Source organism: Pristiophorus japonicus, chromosome 11, assembly GCF_044704955.1.
Source record: "Pristiophorus japonicus isolate sPriJap1 chromosome 11, sPriJap1.hap1, whole genome shotgun sequence".
Taxonomy (NCBI): domain Eukaryota; kingdom Metazoa; phylum Chordata; class Chondrichthyes; family Pristiophoridae; genus Pristiophorus; species Pristiophorus japonicus.
The window spans coordinates 201315733-201335437 of NC_091987.1; the positions used below are offsets into that span (position 1 = coordinate 201315733).

Genomic DNA, 19705 nt, shown 5'->3' on the forward strand with positions numbered 1-19705 from the left:
GAGAGCGGGTGGGCGGGGGAGAGAGAGCGGGTGGGGGGGAAGAGAGAGCGGGTGGGGGGGAAGAGAGAGCGGGGGGGGAGGGGGGGGGGAAGAGAGAGAGAGGGGGGGGGAAGAGAGAGAGAGGGGGGGGAAGAGAGAGAGAGAGGGAGGGAAGAGAGAGAGAGGGGGGAAGAGAGAGAGAGGGAGGGAAGAGAGAGCGGGGGGGGGGGGGGGCGGGGGGCAGAGAGAGCGCGGGGGCAGAGAGAGCGCGGGGGGCAGAGAGAGCGCGGGGGGCAGAGAGAGCGCGGGGGGCAGAGAGAGCGCGGGGGGCAGAGAGAGCGCGGGGGGCAGAGAGAGCGCGGGGGGCAGAGAGAGCGCGGGGGGCAGAGAGAGCGCGGGGGGCAGAGAGAGCGCGGGGGGCAGAGAGCGCGCGGGGGGCAGAGAGCGCGCGGGGGCAGAGAGCGCGCGGGGGGCAGAGAGCGCGCGGGGGGCAGAGAGCGCGCGGGGGGCAGAGAGCGCGCGGGGGGCAGAGAGCGCGCGGGGGGCAGAGAGCGCGCGGGGGGCAGAGAGCGCGCGGGGGGCAGAGAGCGCGCGGGGGGCAGAGAGCGCGCGGGGGGCAGAGAGCGCGCGGGGGGCAGAGAGCGCGCGGGGGGCAGAGAGCGCGCGGGGGGCAGAGAGCGCGCGGGGGGCAGAGAGCGCGCGGGGGGCAGAGAGCGCGCGGGGGGCAGAGAGAGCGCGGGGGGCAGAGAGAGCGCGGGGGGCAGAGAGAGAGCGGGGGGCAGAGAGAGAGCGGGGGGCAGAGAGAGAGCGGGGGCAGAGAGAGAGCGGGGGGCAGAGAGAGAGCGGGGGGCAGAGAGAGAGCGGGGGGGGAGAGAGCGGGGGGGAGAGAGAGAGCGGGGAGTATGGAGAGGGGGGGGAGGGAGGGAAAGAGAGGGGGGAGGGAAGAGAGAGGGGGGAGGGGGGGAGAGAGAGAGAGAGAGAGAGAGAGAGAGAGAGAGAGAGAGAGAGAGAGAGGGAGAGAGTTAGAGCGGGGCGGGGCGGGGGGGGGGGAGAAGGAGAGGGAGGGGGGGGGGGGTGGAGGCAGGTCAGGTCGGGGAACAGGAGCGCGGGTGGGGTCGAGTCAGTCCGGTGGTGGTGGTGGGGTGGGGGGAGAGCGGGGGTTGGGTCGGGAGGTGCGCTGGTGTCGGGGGGGGGGGGGGGGGGGGGAAGAGAGAGCGGGTCGGGGGGAGCGGGTCTCGGGTCGGTGGCGGTCGGGTCAGGTCAGCGGGGGGTGGGGGGGTGTCTGGTCAGCGGGGAGCGGGTGTCGGGTGTGGTCGGCCGGGGAGCGAGTGTCGGGTCTGGTCGGGGGGGGGGGGGGGGCAGGAGCTGGCCGTGGGAGGAGCCTCATTCACGCAGCCCCAGTGAGGCCATTCAGCCATGGCTAGGGGCTGCGTGCTTCGGGCCCCTCCCACACAGTTCGACGCCTGGAGCTACTGCACTTGCGTGCCGACTGTAGCGCGCATGTGCAGAGGTCCCGGCACTGTTTTCAGCGCAGGGACCTGGCTCCGCCCCCCCCCCCCCACAGCTCGTGCTGGCTGCGCCGAGGGCCAGAGGACCTGTAAGTAGGTGGAGAATACCGAGGATTTTTTTAGGCACCGTTTTAGGCGCGAAAAACGGGCGCCCAGCTCGGAGGGGCGCCTGTTTTTTTTTCTTGTGGAAACTTGGGCCCAATGGGCTCAGGTCCAGAGTCGCAGCCAACATTAACACAAAAATGGACACAGATGGAATTCAAGATATAAAGCAAAGCAGAAATTAGAAGAGATGTGCCTTGGCGGTAAACAGAGGACCTACCCTCTTACTCCAGGTGCCTTTTATCTGATTGATCAAAAGTTGTGACACTCAGTACCTTAAATGTTACCATAAAATGTTCCAATATCTAATTAACCAACTGTCAACCCAAAGGTACTCAACAAAGCAAGACTCAAGTTTAACAGAAGGTGTCTTATTTTTAAACTAGGTCTCCTTCAAGTTGGTCCCTGGTCTGTCCCGACTCCCTGATGGTTTACTGGGGAACATCATCAATCGCTGGTCTGTGCTGAGCATCTGTGAACTCATGTGGAAGTAAGTCATCCTCGTTCGAGGGACCGCCTATGATGATGCTGAGCCTCCAACGGTTTCATGACTAAACAGTATGGTGCATATGAGCTTTTCTAATTCTTTCCTGATGCAGATTTCATTTGCTTTGATACATGCAATATATTGAAACATAGCAATTCAGATTTTGCTGATCCTTCAAATGTTAAAAAGTGAAATATCATTGTGGCTTATCCCACATGGCTATGCTATTGTACATGAAGGATACTTAATGAAGCATAATGTTTATTTAGAAAGTAACAATTTTCTTCAAATCTCAGTGTTAATCTGTGGCAGAGCAACGATCTTTCCCGAAGTGGTACAGGAAATGAAACTATTCTACACTGCAAAGGCAATATATACTTAATCATTCCTGTACTAGATTTTTTTCAGAACACATGTACTGAATGCACTTCAAACAAAATTAGAATAAATAAAATGCAAAACTTTACTGCCTTCTCTACAACTATAAAGGAAGGAATCACACGTAGACCATTTTTAATCTGCAGACTTGTGATGTGATCATGCAACTGCCTGTCACTAGTAATTAATTTTGCTCATCCCAACTCTCCAAAACCATTTTGTATGAATGATTTATTCTAAATAACATGTGCGGCAAAGAGACTCACAATACAATATGTGTGTCTAGCGATATTTGCAAATTTCAACTTTGTAAAACAGCAAGTTCTAATGGAGTAGAAAATGACAGACAGGAAAACGAGTAAAAACATAAGAAATAGGAGTAGGAGCAGGACATTCAGCCCTTCAAAGCCTGCTCCACCTCAAACTTCCTATGAAAAGCTATTATGAACAATAAGCTGTCAGCAAACAGCTACTACTATAAAAAAAGAGAACCCATAAAATCGCTCGAAGCACGATTTGAACATCCTTTTGGATGCTAGCTTGATTTCTCTCAGTTGACAATATTTAATACTGGAAATAATAGACACAAACAGTTAGAGATTTAAAAATGTAAAAAATAGGGAAGGTTAAAGTTTCCCACGAAAACAAATGCACCCTTGCACCGTAACAGCAAAATCTTTGCTTTTTTTTTTATAGTTGTGTGTTGGAAGAAGAAACAGAAACACATCACATTTTCTCATCAAACCTGCAAAAATTCAACCAAATGAAATGAAATCTTGATTAGCTTCGCTTTTTTGCAAGGATCTTAAAGAATTAATCAATTTTTTTGAGTGACAAGGAGCCCAACATTCCATACATTTTTATGATGTGTAATTTTCACATCTGTCAGTTATATTTTTATAGAAAATGAGGAACAAACAATTTTCCATTGCTGTGGCAATACTAAGGTCAAATTTGACTGTTAATAATAAAAACAGTAACTCACATTGACTAGAGTAATTTGTCCTTGAATTCCTTTCATTCTTTTTTCCCACATGTCACAGGCGGCAATGACTTCTGGAGAATTAACATTCCTTCAAAGATGTAATCAGAAGCATGTTACGATGGAACACGGTTGAAGTATACCAATCACCTTTAGAATTATTCAAGTGGTCATAATTTCTCATTTTAAATGAGGGAAACAATATTACTTTTGCACCTAGTAAGCACTAGTGAGGTAACTTGGATAACAAATGGTTATGAAAGTCACAATTCTAGAACAGTCAGATCCTTATAGAAACATAGAAAATAGGTGCAGGAGTAGGCCATTCAGCCCTTCTAGCCTGCACCGCCATTCACTGAGTTCATGGCTGAACATGCAACTTCAGTACCCCCTTCCTGCTTTCTCGCCATACCCCTTGATCCCCCTAGTAGTAAGGACTTCATCTAACTCCTTTTTGAATATATTTAGTGAATTGGCCTCAACAACTTTCTGTGGTAGAAAATTCCACAGGTTCACCACTCTCTGGGTGAAGAAGTTTCTCCTCATCTCGGTCCTAAATGGCTTACCCCTTATCCTTAGACTGTGACCCCTGGTTCTGGACTTCCCCAACATTGGGAACATTCTTCCTGCATCTAACCTGTCTAAACCCGTCAGAATTTTAAACGTTTCAATGAGGTCCCCGCTCATTCTTCTGAACTCCAGTGATAGTATTGCTACCACTTTTAAACTGCACACAGTTCTGTTTATGGAAAAATATAGAAGCAGCAAATGCCATAATAATATCTAATTCAGATATGTTCGTTCCACAAATTTCTTGACGTACAAATGGAAGCTGAAGTAGAAGTCTATCGAAAGGTTGTGTGTACACGGCCATTTAAAATATTTACTTTAATGTAAATTTTGTAATTATTTCATCAATCTACATTTCATTTTATTTCATAAAAGTTTAGTTACAAGTCACAAAGATGAAAATGCCTTTATTCCATTCCCACACCAGAAACGGTAGCACTAGTATTCCAGAGACATGGACGAATGATCCAGAGACACAAGTTCAAATTCAAATACCACAGGGGCAGCTGGGGAATTTAAATTCAGTCAATTAAATAAATCTGGAATAAAAAGCTAGACAGGCTAAGTGAGTGGACCAAAATTTGGCAGATGGAGTATAATGTTGGAAAGTGTCAGGTTGGCAGAAAAAAATCAAAGAGCAAGTTACTATTTAAATGGAGAATAACTGCAAGTGCTGCAGGTACCTGGGGGTACTTGTGCATGAAACACAAAAGGTTAGTATGCAGGTACAGCAAGTGATCAGGAAGGCCAATGGAATCTTGGCTTTTATTGCAAAGGGGATGGAGTATAAAAGCAGGGAAGTCTTGCTACAGTTATACAGGGTATTGGTGAGGCCACACCGGGAATACTGCGGTGAGTATTAGTTTCCATATTTACGAAAGGATATACTTGCTTTGGAGGCAGTTCTCCATTTAAATAATAACTTGCTCTTTGATTTTTTTCTGCCAAAGTGCATAATCTCACACTTTCCACTTGGGAGAAGCACTGAGCGTAACAAGGGCACAGAATGTACTCTGTATGGGGGACAATCTGTAACCTCATTTCCCAGCATATCCCTCGCTCTACCACAACCATCATGCCAGGAGTCCAACCCTGGTTCAATGAGGAGTGCAGAAGAGCATGCCTGGAGCAGCACCAGGCATACCTAAAATGAGGTGTCAACCACGGAAAGTTGCAATACAGGACTACATGCATGCTAAACAGCAAAAGCAGCGTACTATAAACAGAGCCAAGCGATCACACAATCAACAGATCAGATCAAAGCTCTGCAGTCCTGCCACATCCAGTCTTGAATGATGATGGATAATTAAATAACTAACAAGAGGAGGAGGCTCCATGAATATCCCCATTTTCAATGATGGCGGAACCCAGCACGCAAGTGCAAAAGACAAGATTGAAGTGTTTTCAACGATCTTCAGCGAGATGTGCCAAGTGGATGGTTCATATCGGCCTCCACCATCAGAGAAGCCAGTCTTCAGCCAATTCGATTCACACCACGTTATCAAGAAACAGCTTGCGCACTGGAAACATCAAAGGCTATCGGCCACGACAACATAGCGGCTGTTATGCTGATGACACGCTCCAGAACAAGCCGCGCCTCAAGCCATGTTGTTCCAGTACAGCTACAAAACTGGCATTTACCCGACAATGTGGAAAACTGCCCAGGTATTTCCTGTCTACAAAAAGCAGGACAAATGCAATCTGGCCAATTACCACCCCATCTGTCTACTCTCAATCATCTGCAAAGAAGATGGAAGGTGTCGAGGACAGCAATAATCGAACGGTACTTACTCACCAACGCTCAGTTTGGGTTCCGCCAGGACCAATCAATTCCAGACCTCATTAGTGCAAACATAGACAAAAGAGCTGAATTCCAGAGGTGAGGTGAGAGTAACTGCCCTTGACATCAAGGCAGTATTCGACCGAGTGTGGCATGAAGGAGCTCGAGTAAAATTGAAGTCGGAGGAAAGCTCTTCACTAGCTGGAGTCATACCTAGCACAAAGGAAGATGGCTGTGGTTGTTGGGGATCATTCATCTCAGCCCCAGGTCATCGCTGCAGGAGTTCCTCAGGGCAGAGTCCTAGCCCCAACCATTTTCAGCTGCTTCATCAATGACCTTTCCTCCAGCATAAGGTCAGAAGTGGGGATGTTCGCAGATATTCCGTTCCATTCATAACTCTCCAAATAATGAAGCAGTCCATGCCCGCATGCAGCAAGACCTGGACAACAATCAGGCTTGGGCTGATAAGTGGCAAGTAACATTCGCGCCACACAAATGCCAGGCAATGACTATCTCCAACAACTGAGAGTCTAACCACTGCCCCATGACATTCAACGACATTACCATCGCCGAATCCCCCATCAACAACATCCTGGAGGTCTCCATTGACCACAAACATTAACTGGACCAGCCACATAAATACTGTGGCTACAAGAGCAGGTTAGAGGCTGGGTATTCTGCAGCGAGTATCTCACCTCCTGACTCCCCAAAGCTATTTCACTATCTACAAGACACAAGTCAGGAGTGTGATGGAATACTCTCCACTTGCCTGGATGAGTGCAACTCCAACAACATTCAAGAAGCTCGACATCATCCAGGACAAAGCAGCCCGCTTGATTGGCACCCCATCCACCACCTTAAATATTCACTCCCTCCACCACTGGCGCACCATGGCTGCAATGTGTACCATCTACAAGGTGCACTGCAGCAACTCACCAAGGCTTCTTCAGCAGCACCTCCCAAACCTGCAACCTCTACCGCCTAGAAGGACAAGGGCAGCAGGGGCATGGGAATACCATCACCTGCAAGCTCCCCTCCAAGTTACATACCATCCTGACTTGGAAATATATCGCTGTTCCTTCATCGTTGCTGGGTCAAAATCCTGGAACTCCTTCTCTAACAGAACTGAGAGAGTACCTTCACCACACGGATTGCAGCGGTTCAAAAAGGCAGTGGCTCACCATTACCTTCTCAAGGGCAATTAGGGATAGGCAATAAATGCTGGTCTCGCCAATGATACCCACATCCCATGAACGAATAAATTTTTTTTTAGGACATTCAATTGCTATGAAAGAAATTCAGCCACTACATCCAGATAAGAATTGTCATCTCAGTGGGGGAGGGGGAATAAGAAGGAAGAAAGGAGAATAATGACCAAGGGACATTGCTCCTTTCAGAAATGCACTATTATTTTGGTGAAGGATCTTTCACTGGTTCTTTTTGTACAAGGCCTTCTTCTGAACCGCATCTCTAAACCACAGGAAGCAGTATTAAGGCAACAAGCACAAAAAATGCAATTGCCATTATGCAATTAAATAAGTTAGCTGCAGCCCATGATGGGACAAATTGTGCATGGCTTATAGAAAGAGCAGACTTAAATACCCTTTTCTCACTTTGCATTTTTTTTTCTACTTAATCAATTTGGCATCAGTAAAAGGATGAAAATTATACAAGAATGAAAGGTCTGTGAAGGACGCTCAGCTCATCTAACTCATCCCGGATTCAGGATTTCATCAAGTTTAAAAAAAATATCCTTCCCCAAACCTGGTTCGACTTTCAGAATTTTATGCTTAACGTTTTACCAAAGTCAGCATTAACCAAGCTAAGTGGGCGATGTTCCATGAGTCAACAACCAAGTTATGCCTTGTTTTCAACGTGTGACCTTTTTGCTTATTACATCCACGGATTCTCTCAGCATGTTTTTTCTTGCAACGATACATTGCGAACAGTGCAATTTGTATTGATCACTTACCGAGTCTTCTGTGCAGTGTAAAACTTTACATTTTCAACAGCCTCCTTAAGTAGGCGATTGAGAAAATATAACCTTGTGTACTTCTTCCATTCTTCAATCTGAGTCTATAGCAGGAAACAAAACAAAATATAGAAAAGGCAATTTTACCGCCTTTAATTCATAGAGTATTCCAGATATATAATAGCAAACAGAAGTTGTTTTATTCTTCTTCCATAAAGTATTCATCCAGACAGATTACACCTGTAACCAATGTTACTGAATTTTCCACCAGGAATGCTGTGATTTATCAAATACTGTATTCAGTATCAATACACAAGGACAGGGCTGAGAAATTTAATTTTGACAATATGACTTTTATATTGTCAGTTTCACAAACTTAAGTCTGCATTGAGGCCTTCCAGAGTTCCCCAATGTATAATAGACCTGAAAGGCATCAGCTTAGCTGCTATGGGGCATAGAAGTAAAGTGAAGGAATGCAAGTGATTCCATGTTTTTGCGTATCCTTAAAAATATAATAGGTTACTACAATATCGTATAAATTAACAGCCCAGCAATCTGATAGTGCAGCATGCTTCATCGACAAGGGAGCCATGAATGGCAACAATGCCCCACTGCAGTCTTAGCCACATTCCTATGGAAAGACTCAAAATGGAAGTCAGCCATTTTTGCTCCCAGGCCACTCCAGCATGCACTTGGGTGATTTATTCTGAGCAGGACTGGTTGAGGCCTGGGAGCAGTTGCAGAAAGTACTTGAAATTGAGAGACCAGAGCTGAGAAAAACTGGAGAGAATAGGTAAGCAGAATATTTTTTTCAGATAAAACTATACTTTATGTTTATTTGGGGAGAGAAGGATGCGGATCATCATAGAAACAAAACTCTCTAAAGACAGTCCACGCAAAATAGTTCAGTATATCTGAGGACAAAAGTATAAACATCACAATCATTCTTTAAATCTACAAATGCAAATAAATTTATACCTAATACACAACAAATAAATTATAAAGAGACCTCCTAAAAATAAACCAAAAATTCTCTAAGCAAATATAACCAAAACTAACAAAAATCCTAGTGTCAGTTTTGCTCAATTCTGATTGGAACATAGAAAACAGGTACAGAAGTAGGCCATTCGGCCCTCTGAGCCTGCACCACCATTCAATAAGATCATGGCTGATCATTCACCTCAGTACCCCTTTCCTGCTTTCTTTCCATACCCCCTGATCCCTTTAGCCGTAAGGGCCATATCTAACTCCCTCTTGAATATATCCAATGAACTGGCATCAACAACTCTCTGCGGTAGGGAATTCCACAGGTTAACAACTCTCTGAATGAATAAGTTTCTCCTCATCTCAGTCCTAAATGGCTTACCCCTTATCCTTAGACAGTGTCCCCTGGTTCTGGACTTCCCAAACATCGGGAACATTCTTCCTGAATCTAACCTGTCCAGTCCCGTCAGAATTTTGTGTGTTTTTATGAGATCCTCTCTCATCCTTCTAAACTCCAGTGAATACAAGCCCAGTCGATCCAGTCTCTCCTCATATGTCAGTCCTGCCATCCCGGGAATCAGTCTGGTGAACCTTCGCTGCACTCCCTCAATAACAAGAACGTCCTTCCTCAGATTAGGAGACCAAAACTGAACACAATATTCCAGATGAGGCCTCACCAAGGCCCTGTACAACTGCAGTAAGACCTCACTGCTCCTATACTCAAATCCCCAAACTATGAAAGCCAACATACCATTTGCCTTCTTCACCGCCTGCTGTACCTGCATGCCAACTTTCAATGACTGATGTACCATGACACCCAAGTCTCGTTGCACCGCCCCTTTTCCTAATCTGCCGCCATTCAGATAAGATAGGTTTTTGCCAGTGATGCACAAATATCTATGAAAGTGCCAGTTATGTAATGTTTCGCAGTAATAAGTACCTCAGCAGAAAGCAGTCTGGTTGCTGACTCTTTACAATTTTCCTTGTTCTTGCAACAGTTTTTCTGCAATCTCTTCTTGTCACTGAGCCACTTTTCCCTGAAAGCAATAATCACTCTGATGAAGAAATCCTCAAAAGGGTAAGCTGCTGCTGTGTGTAGTGTTAATGGTATCATATATATATTACAGCTCCAAGAATGGCTTTGCAACATATATATTTAAGCACTTTATTTCAACTCTCAATATTAAAAAGCATAAAACAATTATAGTGCAGCAGTAGAATACCTTCCTTCTTTTATTTTCTGAGCTTCAGTATCATTTTCATGGATAGTTTTCTTGTTCCTGAAAAGAAAATTCACATTTAATTTGAAATGTTCTCATACTGGACCCAAGTTTGCACCCAGGGTTAGAACGGCGCACCTCCGTGTGGTGCGCCAACATTTTAGAACAGAAACGGCGTCTATTATTTACCTTCGTATTTTCCCTGCAGTCTGGTCGATCCAGGCACTTGGCGCAGCGCAGCAGAGTGCGTGGAAGGCGGAGCCAGGTCCCGGCGCTGAAAACAGTGCCAGGATCGCTGCACATGCGCGCTAGAGTGTGCGTGCATGTACAGTACCTCCTCGCAGCCCGAATCTCTACAGGCTGTGTGAGAGGGGCCCGAAGCACGCCGCCACTAGCCCTGGCCGAATGGGCTCCCCTGATGCCACGTTCATGCGAGCAGGCACCCAATGGCCCTAGCAACATTATTTCAGTGGCTGTGCCTGTGTGGGCACACGCTTTGATTGAAAGTATCTTGAATATTTTATGACAAGATTGGGATCTTTACAGCATAATTTGCCGAAAGCATTATTGTCAACCAGCGAGTCAAAGGCAGGAGATGCTCGGCAACAGGGTTAATGTGTGTGTGGGGCACATGAAGCATTCAGAGAGCGGGGACAGCTTCAATAAGCGTGTGAAAGCGAAGGAACGGGCCAAGGGGAGGGGGGGGGGGGGGGGGCGAGGCAGATGGAGGCCTGGCGCGAGCTGAATTACCAAGCTGGCTGAGGCCAGAAAAGCAAACTTTAAACGAACCAAGGCAAACAACCAACAGCTGCTGGCACCAATCCAATATCGGTTTGTGGCGTTATTTTGTTGACCAAATCGAATACATTTCGTGCGTGTGTCTCTCTATCTCAAAAAATCTCCCCTCCCCGTTATGATGCCACGTTCACCACCCACTACCCCCAGCCACCCCTACCCTGCCGCGTTGAGCCTTCTCCCTCCCTCCACCCGCCTCCCCCCTTCAGATGCTGCGTTCTCCCTCCCCTATCCCAGGCCAAAGGGACTCCCACACGGCCAGCCGCTGCCGAGTTTAGTTGAAGGTAAGATTTACTTCATATCTTTATTTGTTAATTTAATTATTTACTTCAGTTCTTTATTTTTTATTGAATGCTTATTACTTTTTGTGCTTTGTTTGGTGCTTTAAATGTAGTTACGTGCAACGATTCCTTAACTCTAGGTAAGGTTTTTCTGTGCAGATAGAAGTGGCAACATACGCTGGCCTAAGTTAGTTTGGAGCAACTATTTGATGGCCAAACTCGCTTAAATGGCCAAAACAGGCATAAGTGGCTGGGAATGCCCCTTTTGGAAAAAAAAACTAAACTACAAAACTGAACAAACTCACTTACACTGGCGCAAATTAAATGACCAGAATAGCAACTAAAACGATACTCCAGAAAAATCAAGTTGCTCCAAAAAAAAGAGCAACTCCTGGGGAAATTTGGGCCCAATGGGCTAGATTTTCCCCAAGGAGTTTTGTTGGCGCACTGACCTCAAGCATGGCAACGTTGCGCGCTGGAAATGGCGCCAGCAAATACTCGCCCCATCCTGGCCACTGCGTAGTCCCCGGAGTCCTGGCGTGGCATGGTGGCTGAAAGGGGGGGGGGGGGCGGCGGCAACAGGCCAGCGCCCAAAGCACTGCCGGCACCTGCACGCATGCTCAGTGAGAGCTCCGCGCATGCTCCTGCCTTCCCAGTGCGTCCTCTGGGCTGTAAGCAGGACCCGATGCTTGCAGCCCCTATCCCAGACCGAAGGGACACCTGATCTCGCCACACCCTATCCCCGGCCGAGTGGACTCCCGCACCGGCCAGCCAGCCCACTGAGTTCCCGGGCAGGTAAGGACTTCGCTTTTATTTATTGGCTGTGCTTTAAAACTTTGATGGGGGGGGGGGGGGGGGGGGGGGGGGTGGTGGAGGAAGGGAAGAGAAAGAGATGAGACTTCCAGATCAACGAGCTGTGATTCCTCCGGACACTCGGCTCGGCCCACCCCCGAGACATCCCCGGCCCAGCAGCTGTGACTTCTCCAGTGCACGTCATCCCTCCCCTATCCCATGCACAGACCGGCCAGCTGCCTTTCCCAGGCAGACTTTAAAGATAAGGTAGGATTTACTTATTTTTTTATTGTTATCTTATTGGTTTGAGCTTTTCCTTCACGTTTGCTGCTTGGTTGTTGAGGTCCTCTCCAGTTCCCTTCCCTATCTCTGCCCTAATGTCTGCTGAATGTGCGCTACTTTTTCTTAACTGCCCGCAAGGTTTTTCAGAGCTGGCCACATACGCTGACCTAAGTGGATTTGGAGCACGTTTTTGCTGGCCAAAGTGGCATAAATGGCCAAAACTGGCATGTGTCTAGGAACACCCCCTTTTGAAATAAAAACTGACCTAAAAAAAAAAATCGTACCTAACTGACTTACTCTGGAGCAAATTTTTTGGGGAAAATGGCATTTTCTAACTTACGCCAGAAAAAATTTACTCCAAAAAAATTGATGCAAGTCATGGCCAATGTTGGGCCCATTATAACCAGTGTATGGAATGTTTTGGTTTGATATTAAAATTAACAAGTTATCAAAAAAGGTTCACATTTTCATTGCTCCACACTTTATGTTTGAAAGTAATTATAGCTAACAATTAAAGCTTTATATACAAGAGCTGCACAGCAGAGATAGAACATAAAATACTTCTCATTTCCATTTGTCACCCCGTTTACAACTCCAAGTAGAAAGAAAGAATTGGTAAACCAAGAGTTCTTCGTAACTGCCACCTAGCTTCAAGAGATCGTCACAAATTGGAAAAACTATTCTCTATACGGGGCTCTCTCAAACACTGTTAAATGATGAAACCCATTCAATTAGGGTAATTTAAAAATTTTGATGGGTTGCTACGAGACCTCAACTTGCTGTTATTGTTGGGAGCCTTCGATTGCCAGGCTCTGCACTCCCAGGGGAGGCCATTTTCAATCGATGTTGGAACGGACATCTCCTATTTGGCCATTTAGAAATAGTACAGTTTCCACGAGTGGCTGCACAGATTTACTACCTGGTAAAATAAAATCTTGCTTTTAGTCTCGTCCCTTTTTGGGTTTGAAAGTCGCTAGATTTGTCTCTCAGCTCTCTGGCTGATGAGTCATCAAATTAAGTCACCAGACCCGCTTCCTCCAATTGGCCAGGAATCGTGCTGGGCGGGGCTTAACAAGCCCAATCAGGGGAAATTCATTTTAGAGGCCAGGATGGAACCACCCACAGATGTCCCCCGCCACGCTTTGTAAAATCGCGGCCAAACTGGTTAATGCAGGAAATGGTGTTAATTCCTAAAGACATGCATATCCACTGGAGTTCTGAAATTTTAACCTAACTGGATGGCATTTATTGCCCAACTTTATAACTGGGAGAAATGAACACCAGTTTCTCCAATCAGGGGTTCTGGGAGACTTCAGGAAATATATTAGACATGCAAGTCTGCCATACCTTTCTAAATTATTCTTCACAGATTTAAGTTCTTCTTGTAGTGTACTGAGTTCTTGTGATTGATATTTTCTTTTCTCATGAAGTTTCTCTTTTTCAGCCTCCAGCTGTACCTTTATTGTTGTGAGCTCATCCCTCAGTTTCTATTACAAAGAGGGTTAGAAAGTAAAAAAACACCTTTTGTTATATTGTGTCGATTTCTATTTTACACCTATCTTCCACGGATATATCCATATATCCTCTAAACTCTGAAAAACGAATACTTACGCCACATTTACAGAATTAAAACTGAAAACTGTACTTCACAGAATTTCTCCAGTCTTATAGCTGAAGTAGTTCCTTAAACCTCAATTAAAATTAAAAATGATTTCCTACCAATCAATAGTACGCCCATTCCTCTAAAGACAGCAGGAACAATTTCTATATTATCTCCGAAAGAAGAAAAGAAAACTTGATTCCCACCAAGACGCAAACACAGTCATTGTTGTTTGCAATTCCCAGTCTCACATCATTTTAGAATGTTGGAAGAATGAGGATTGGTGAAAAATCTATTCTGTTCTCAAAATATTAAGAAATGTAAATTGGTAACATATATATTGCACCAGGTGTGTAGGGGTAATATGGGACTATAAAATGACAATTTGCTGATTTGATTTTAAATTTATCTTTTTTATTCCTCCAGTAAAAGTGCATACATTTTCCAGTAAAATGTCTTCCATCTAAATTTTTGTCATCCTATTTTGACACTCCCTTTTAATTATCCCCGCTCCTTTAAATTACACTTGTACTTAATTTTCCACTCCTACAACTGTGGGGTCACTACACACGTTCAAATCTGCACCTGGCACTATGTTAATGAGCTGATCTGGCCTACCGTTGGGAGTCTGTCTAGAACTTCCTTCTAACCATTATGGGTATAAACAGGACTCCTATTGGAAAATCTAGGCCCAAGTCCCCAATATTCTTGTTGATCCAGATAAGAGCTATCAGTTGTGTACAGACCTCCAAACACAGTAGTAGTGATGTTGGGGAAAGCATCAAACAAGAAATTATGGGTGCATGCAATAAAGGTGCAGCAGTTATCATGGGTGACTTTAATATGCATATAGATTGGGCTAACCAAACTGGAGGCAATACGGTGGAGGAGGATTTCCTGGAGTGCATAAGGGATGATTTTCTAGACCAATATGTCGAGGAACCAACTAGGGGGGAGGCCATCTTAGACTGGGTGTTGTGTAATGAGAGAGGATTAATTAGCAATCTCATTGTGCGAGGCCCCTTGGGGAAGAGTGACCATAATATGGTGGAATTCTACATTAGGATGGAGAATGAAATAGTTAATTCAGAGACCATGGTCCAGAACTTAAAGGGTAACTTTGAATATATGAGACGTGAATTGGCTAGGATAGATTGGCGAATGATACTTAAGGGGTTGACAGTGGATGGGCAATGGCAGACATTTAGAGACCGCATGGATGAACTACAACAATTGTACATCCCTGTCTGGCATAAAAATAAAAAAGGGAAGGTGGCTCAACCGTGGCTATCAAGGGAAATCAGGGATAGTATTAAAGCCAAGGAAGTGGCATACAAATTGGCCAGAAATAGCAGCGAACCTGGGGACTGGGAGAAATTTAGAACTCAGCAGAGGAGGACAAAGGGTTTGATTAGGGCAGGGAAAATAGAGTACGAGAGGAAGCTCGCAGGGAACATTAAGACGGATTGCAAAAGTTTCTATAGCTATGTAAAGAGAAAAAGGTTAGTAAAGACAAACATAGGTCCCCTGCAGTCAGAATCAGGGGAAGTCATAACAGGGAACAAAGAAATGGCAGACCAATTGAACAAGTACTTTGGTTCGGTATTCACTAAGGAGGACACAAACAACCTTCCGGATATAAAAGGGGCCAGAGGGTCTAGTAAGAAGGAGGAACTGAGGGAAATCCTTATTAGTCGGGAAATTAATGGGATTGAAGGCCGATAAATCTCTAGGGCCTGATGGTCTGCATCCCAGAGTACTTAAGGAGGTGGCCTTGGAAATAACGGATGCATTGACAGTCATTTTCCAACATTCCATAGACTCTGGATCAGTTCCTATCGAGTGGAGGGTAGCCAATGTAACCCCACTTTTTAAAAAAGGAGGGAAGAGAGAAAACAGGGAATTATAGACCGGTCAGCCTGACATCAGTAGTGAGTAAAATGATGGATTCAATTATTAAGGATGTCATAGCAGCGCATTTGGAAAGAGGTGACATGATAGGTCCAAGTCAGCATGGATTTGTGAAAGGGAAATCATGCTTGACAAATCTTCTGGAATTTTTTGAGGATGTTTCCAGTAAAGTGGACAAGGGAGAACCAGTTGATGTGGTATATTTGAACTTTCAGAAGGCTTTCGACAAGGTCCCACACAAGAGATTAATGTGCAAAGTTAAAGCACATGGGATTGGGGGTAGTGTGCTGACATGGAATGAGAACTGGTTGTCAGACAGGAAGCAAAGAGTAGGAGTAAATGGGTACTTTTCAGAATGGCAGGCAGTGACTAGTGGGGTACCGCAAGGTTCTGTGCTGGAGCCCCAGCTGTTTACATTGTACATTAATGATTTGGATGAGGGGATTAAATGTAGTATCTCCAAATTTGCGGATGACACTAAGTTGGGTGGCAGTGTGAACTGCGAGGAGGATGCTATGAGGCTGCAGAGTGACTTGGATAGGTTAGATGAGTGGGCAAATGCATGGCAGATGAAGTATAATGTGGATAAATGTGAGGTTATCCACTTTTGTGGTAAAAACAGAGAGACAGACTATTATCTGAATGGTGACAGATTAGGAAAAGGGGAGGTGCAACGAGACCTGGGTGTCATGGTACATCAGTCATTGAAGGTTGGCATGCAGGTACAGCAGGCGGTTAAGAAAGCAAATGGTATGTTGGCTTTCATAGCGAGGGGATTTGAGTACAGGGGCAGGGAGGTGTTGCTACAGTTGTACAGGGCCTTGGTGAGGCCACACCTGGAGTATTGTGTACAGTTTTGGTCTCCTAACTTGAGGAAGGACATTCTTGCTATTGAGGGAGTGCAGCGAAGGTTCACCAGACTGATTCCCTGGATGGCGGGACTGACCCATCAAGAAAGACTGGATCAACTGGGCTTGTATTCACTGGAGTTCAGAAGAATGAGAGGGGATCTCATAGAAACATTTAAAATTCTGACGGGTTTAGACAGGTTAGATGCAAGAAGAATGTTACCAATGTTGGGGAAGTCCAGAACCAGGGGTCACAGTCTAAGGATAAGGGGTAAGCCATTTAGGACCGAGATGAGGAGAAACTTCTTCACCCAGAGAGTGGTGAACCTGTGGAATTTTCTACCACAGAAAGTTGTTGAGGCCAATTCACTAAATATATTCACAAAAGGAGTTAGATGAAGTCCTTACTACTAGGGGGATCAAGGGGTATGGCGAGAAAGCAGGAATGGGGTACTGAAGTTGCATGTTCAGCCATGAACTCATTGAATGGCAGTACAGGCTCGAAGGGCCGAATAGCCTACTCCTGCGCCTATTTTCTATGTTTCTATTACTTTAAAGCAAATTGGAATTCCAAAATCTATGTGGCATGAAGTCATGAAATATTACAGTCGCATGCTTCAAGTTAATAGAAGGGTAAACCTAGCTTTGATTCATAAAATATTACTAATAAAGCAGTAAACTTTATAACAATAGCATCAGTTTTTGGAGTAAAGTTAACTGTACCTTCTCATTGATGACAAGCTGCTCATGTTTTTCTTTGAAGGTTTTGATTTCATGTTGAGTGTCAGCACAAAGTTGAACATATAATTTTTGCGACTTCTCACAGTTCTGCAAAAGGTGAACTTTTTCATGGTATAGATACAAAAAGGTTCTCTGCACGAGAGAAAAAAACAAAATGGCAGAATGTGCAACTGGTTATCTTGTTTAGAACAAAGTTAGGCAAACTTTTTGTTTGGAGCAAGTACAGTCTAACAAGTGTGAAGCCCCTATTATAGCACCAGAATTGTTACTTGTATATTACTTGTGACATGACCACTAAGATTGCAGAAATTTTATTCAGTAGTAGATTACTAGGAAATATCTATAATAGAATCGTAGGATTTTATTTTGCTGAAGGTCGTTTAGCCCACCACTTCTGTGCTGGCTTTCTGTAAGAGCTTTCCATTTCGTCCCATTCTGCGTTTTTATAATACCCTTTTAAAAAAATTATTTTTTGCTGTGTGCTAGAGAAAAGACTAAAAAATATATGGAGAGTAATGGATAAGAGAGTAATCGCCTCAGACTCAGGATTTATGTGCTCAAGACCTGATCACACAGCTTGGGCCCAAGTTTCCACAAGAAAAAAAAACGGGCGCCCCTCCGAGCTGGGCGCCCGTTTTTCGCGCCTAAAAAAATCCTCGGTATTCGCCACCTACTCACAGGTCCTCTGGCCCTCGGCGCAGCCAGCACGAGCTGTGGGGGGGGGGGGGGGGGGGGGGGGAGCCAGGTCCCGGCGCTGAAAACAGTGCCGGGACCTCTGCACATGAGCGCTACAGTCGGCACACAAGTGCAGTAGCTCCAGGCGCCGAACTGTGTGGGAGGGGCCCGAAGCACGCAGCTCCTAGCCCTGGCCCAATGGCCTCACTGGGGCTCCTCCCACGGCCAGCTCCTGCTCCCCGCCTGACCAGACCCGACACCCGCTCCCCCCCGCCCCGACCCAAGAACCGACACCCGCTCCCCCCCGGACCCGAGACCCCCTCTCTCTCTCCCTCTCCCCCACCCTCCCCCCCTCTCTCTCCCACCCTTCCCCCCCCTCTCTCTCTCTCCAACCCTTCCCCCCTTCTCTCTCTCTCCCACCCTTCCCCCCTCTCTCTCTCCCACCCTTCCCCCCCTCTCTCTCCCCCACCCTTCCCCCCCTCTCTCTCCCCCACCCTTCCCCCCCTCTCTCTCTCTCTCTCCCACCCTTCCCCCCCCTCTCTCTCTCTCTCCCACCCTTCCCCCCCTCTCTCTCTCTCTCCCACCCTTCTCCCCTCTCTCTCTCCCACCCTTCTCCCCTCTCTCTCTCTCTCTCTCTCTCTCTCCCTCCCTCTCCCTCTCCCTCTCCACCTCTCTCTCTCTCTCTCTCTCTCTCTCTCTCTCTCTCTCTCTCCCACCCCTCCCTCCCGCTCAGCTGCACGAACGGCTGCAGAATTCTCCCTGGCTGAAGCACTTTCACACAGGTAGGAAGATGGTTTATTTAATCTTTTCTTGGCTCATAAATGTTTATTCAGGTTGGATTTTTTTGTATAATATTTGTAGAAGTATAAATAAGGATTTATTGTCGAACTTAATGAGTTCCCTTCCCCCCCACCTCGTTCTGGACGCCTAATTTGTAACATGCGCCTGATTCTTTTAATGTGTAGAACAGGTTTTTTCAGTTCTACAAAAATCTTCACTGGCTCCATTCTACTTTAGTTTGGAGTACATTTTCACTGTGGAAACTTTCAAATCAGGCGTCAGTGGCCGGACACGCCCCCTTTTGAAGAAAAAATTCTGTTCTAAACTAGAGCTGTTCTACCTGACTAGAACTGCAGAAAAAAAATGTGGAGAATTGCGATTTCTAAAATAGTCGGTTCTCCACCAGTTGCTCCTAAAAATCAGGCGCGAATCATGTGGAAACTTGGGCCCCTTGTGTCAGTAACGACAACTTTTATTTTGCAGCTTTACAGTCACTCCAAGGTCATCATTCTTACCTGTCAATTCAGTTTAAAAAAAACTATACAATACAGTGCTTGGGTAAGAAACAATTTAAGCTTCTTGGGTTAGCAACATGCAGAATATTTTAAAATGAAAGATCAGCTTAAAAAAAGTAAACCTATTTCCGCTGAGAGTTTTAAGTTTCTGGCGTTACCTCTTTGCTTTCAAACGGTTTTATAGGATCAGTGATTACTGCGGCATCACAAGTCTTTATATTCTGCGAGAAGAAAAAGGAAAAAAAAAATCAGCATTTCTTCAATAATTCGGCTATGTCCAAGCCGTGTGTGTGTGTACTCTGGACGCACAGCACCACAACACACTTGAGGCATGAAGCACAAGAGTGATGGAAGACTATGGAGATTCTCATGATTTTCTACACGTTATCTGTTCAGCATGTGCCATTCAAATCAAATAAGTTTATTTTATTAATTTTTCACTAAAATGTCGTCAAATGCTGGCTCAAACCCATGAATATATGAAAATGATAACTTTTTTTCGCCAAGTTAAATTAAACAATGT

General features: G+C 45.7%; 1 protein-coding gene across 7 annotated transcripts in view; it reads right to left on the reverse strand.

The window, feature by feature from the left end:
* Positions 1-19705, reverse strand: part of LOC139276434 (uncharacterized) — a 133093-nt gene that overhangs the window by 6986 nt on the left and 106402 nt on the right. For all 7 annotated transcript variants that reach the window (XM_070894421.1, XM_070894422.1, XM_070894418.1 and 4 more), the window contains 7 exons: positions 19341-19403; positions 17195-17344; positions 13460-13599; positions 9966-10022; positions 9683-9779; positions 7759-7862; positions 3440-3527 (listed from right to left, as the gene is read on the reverse strand). In XM_070894421.1, coding sequence (XP_070750522.1) covers positions 3440-3527; positions 7759-7862; positions 9683-9779; positions 9966-10022; positions 13460-13599; positions 17195-17344; positions 19341-19403 — 699 coding nt within the window. The remainder of the gene's footprint in view (positions 1-3439; positions 3528-7758; positions 7863-9682; positions 9780-9965; positions 10023-13459; positions 13600-17194; positions 17345-19340; positions 19404-19705) is intronic.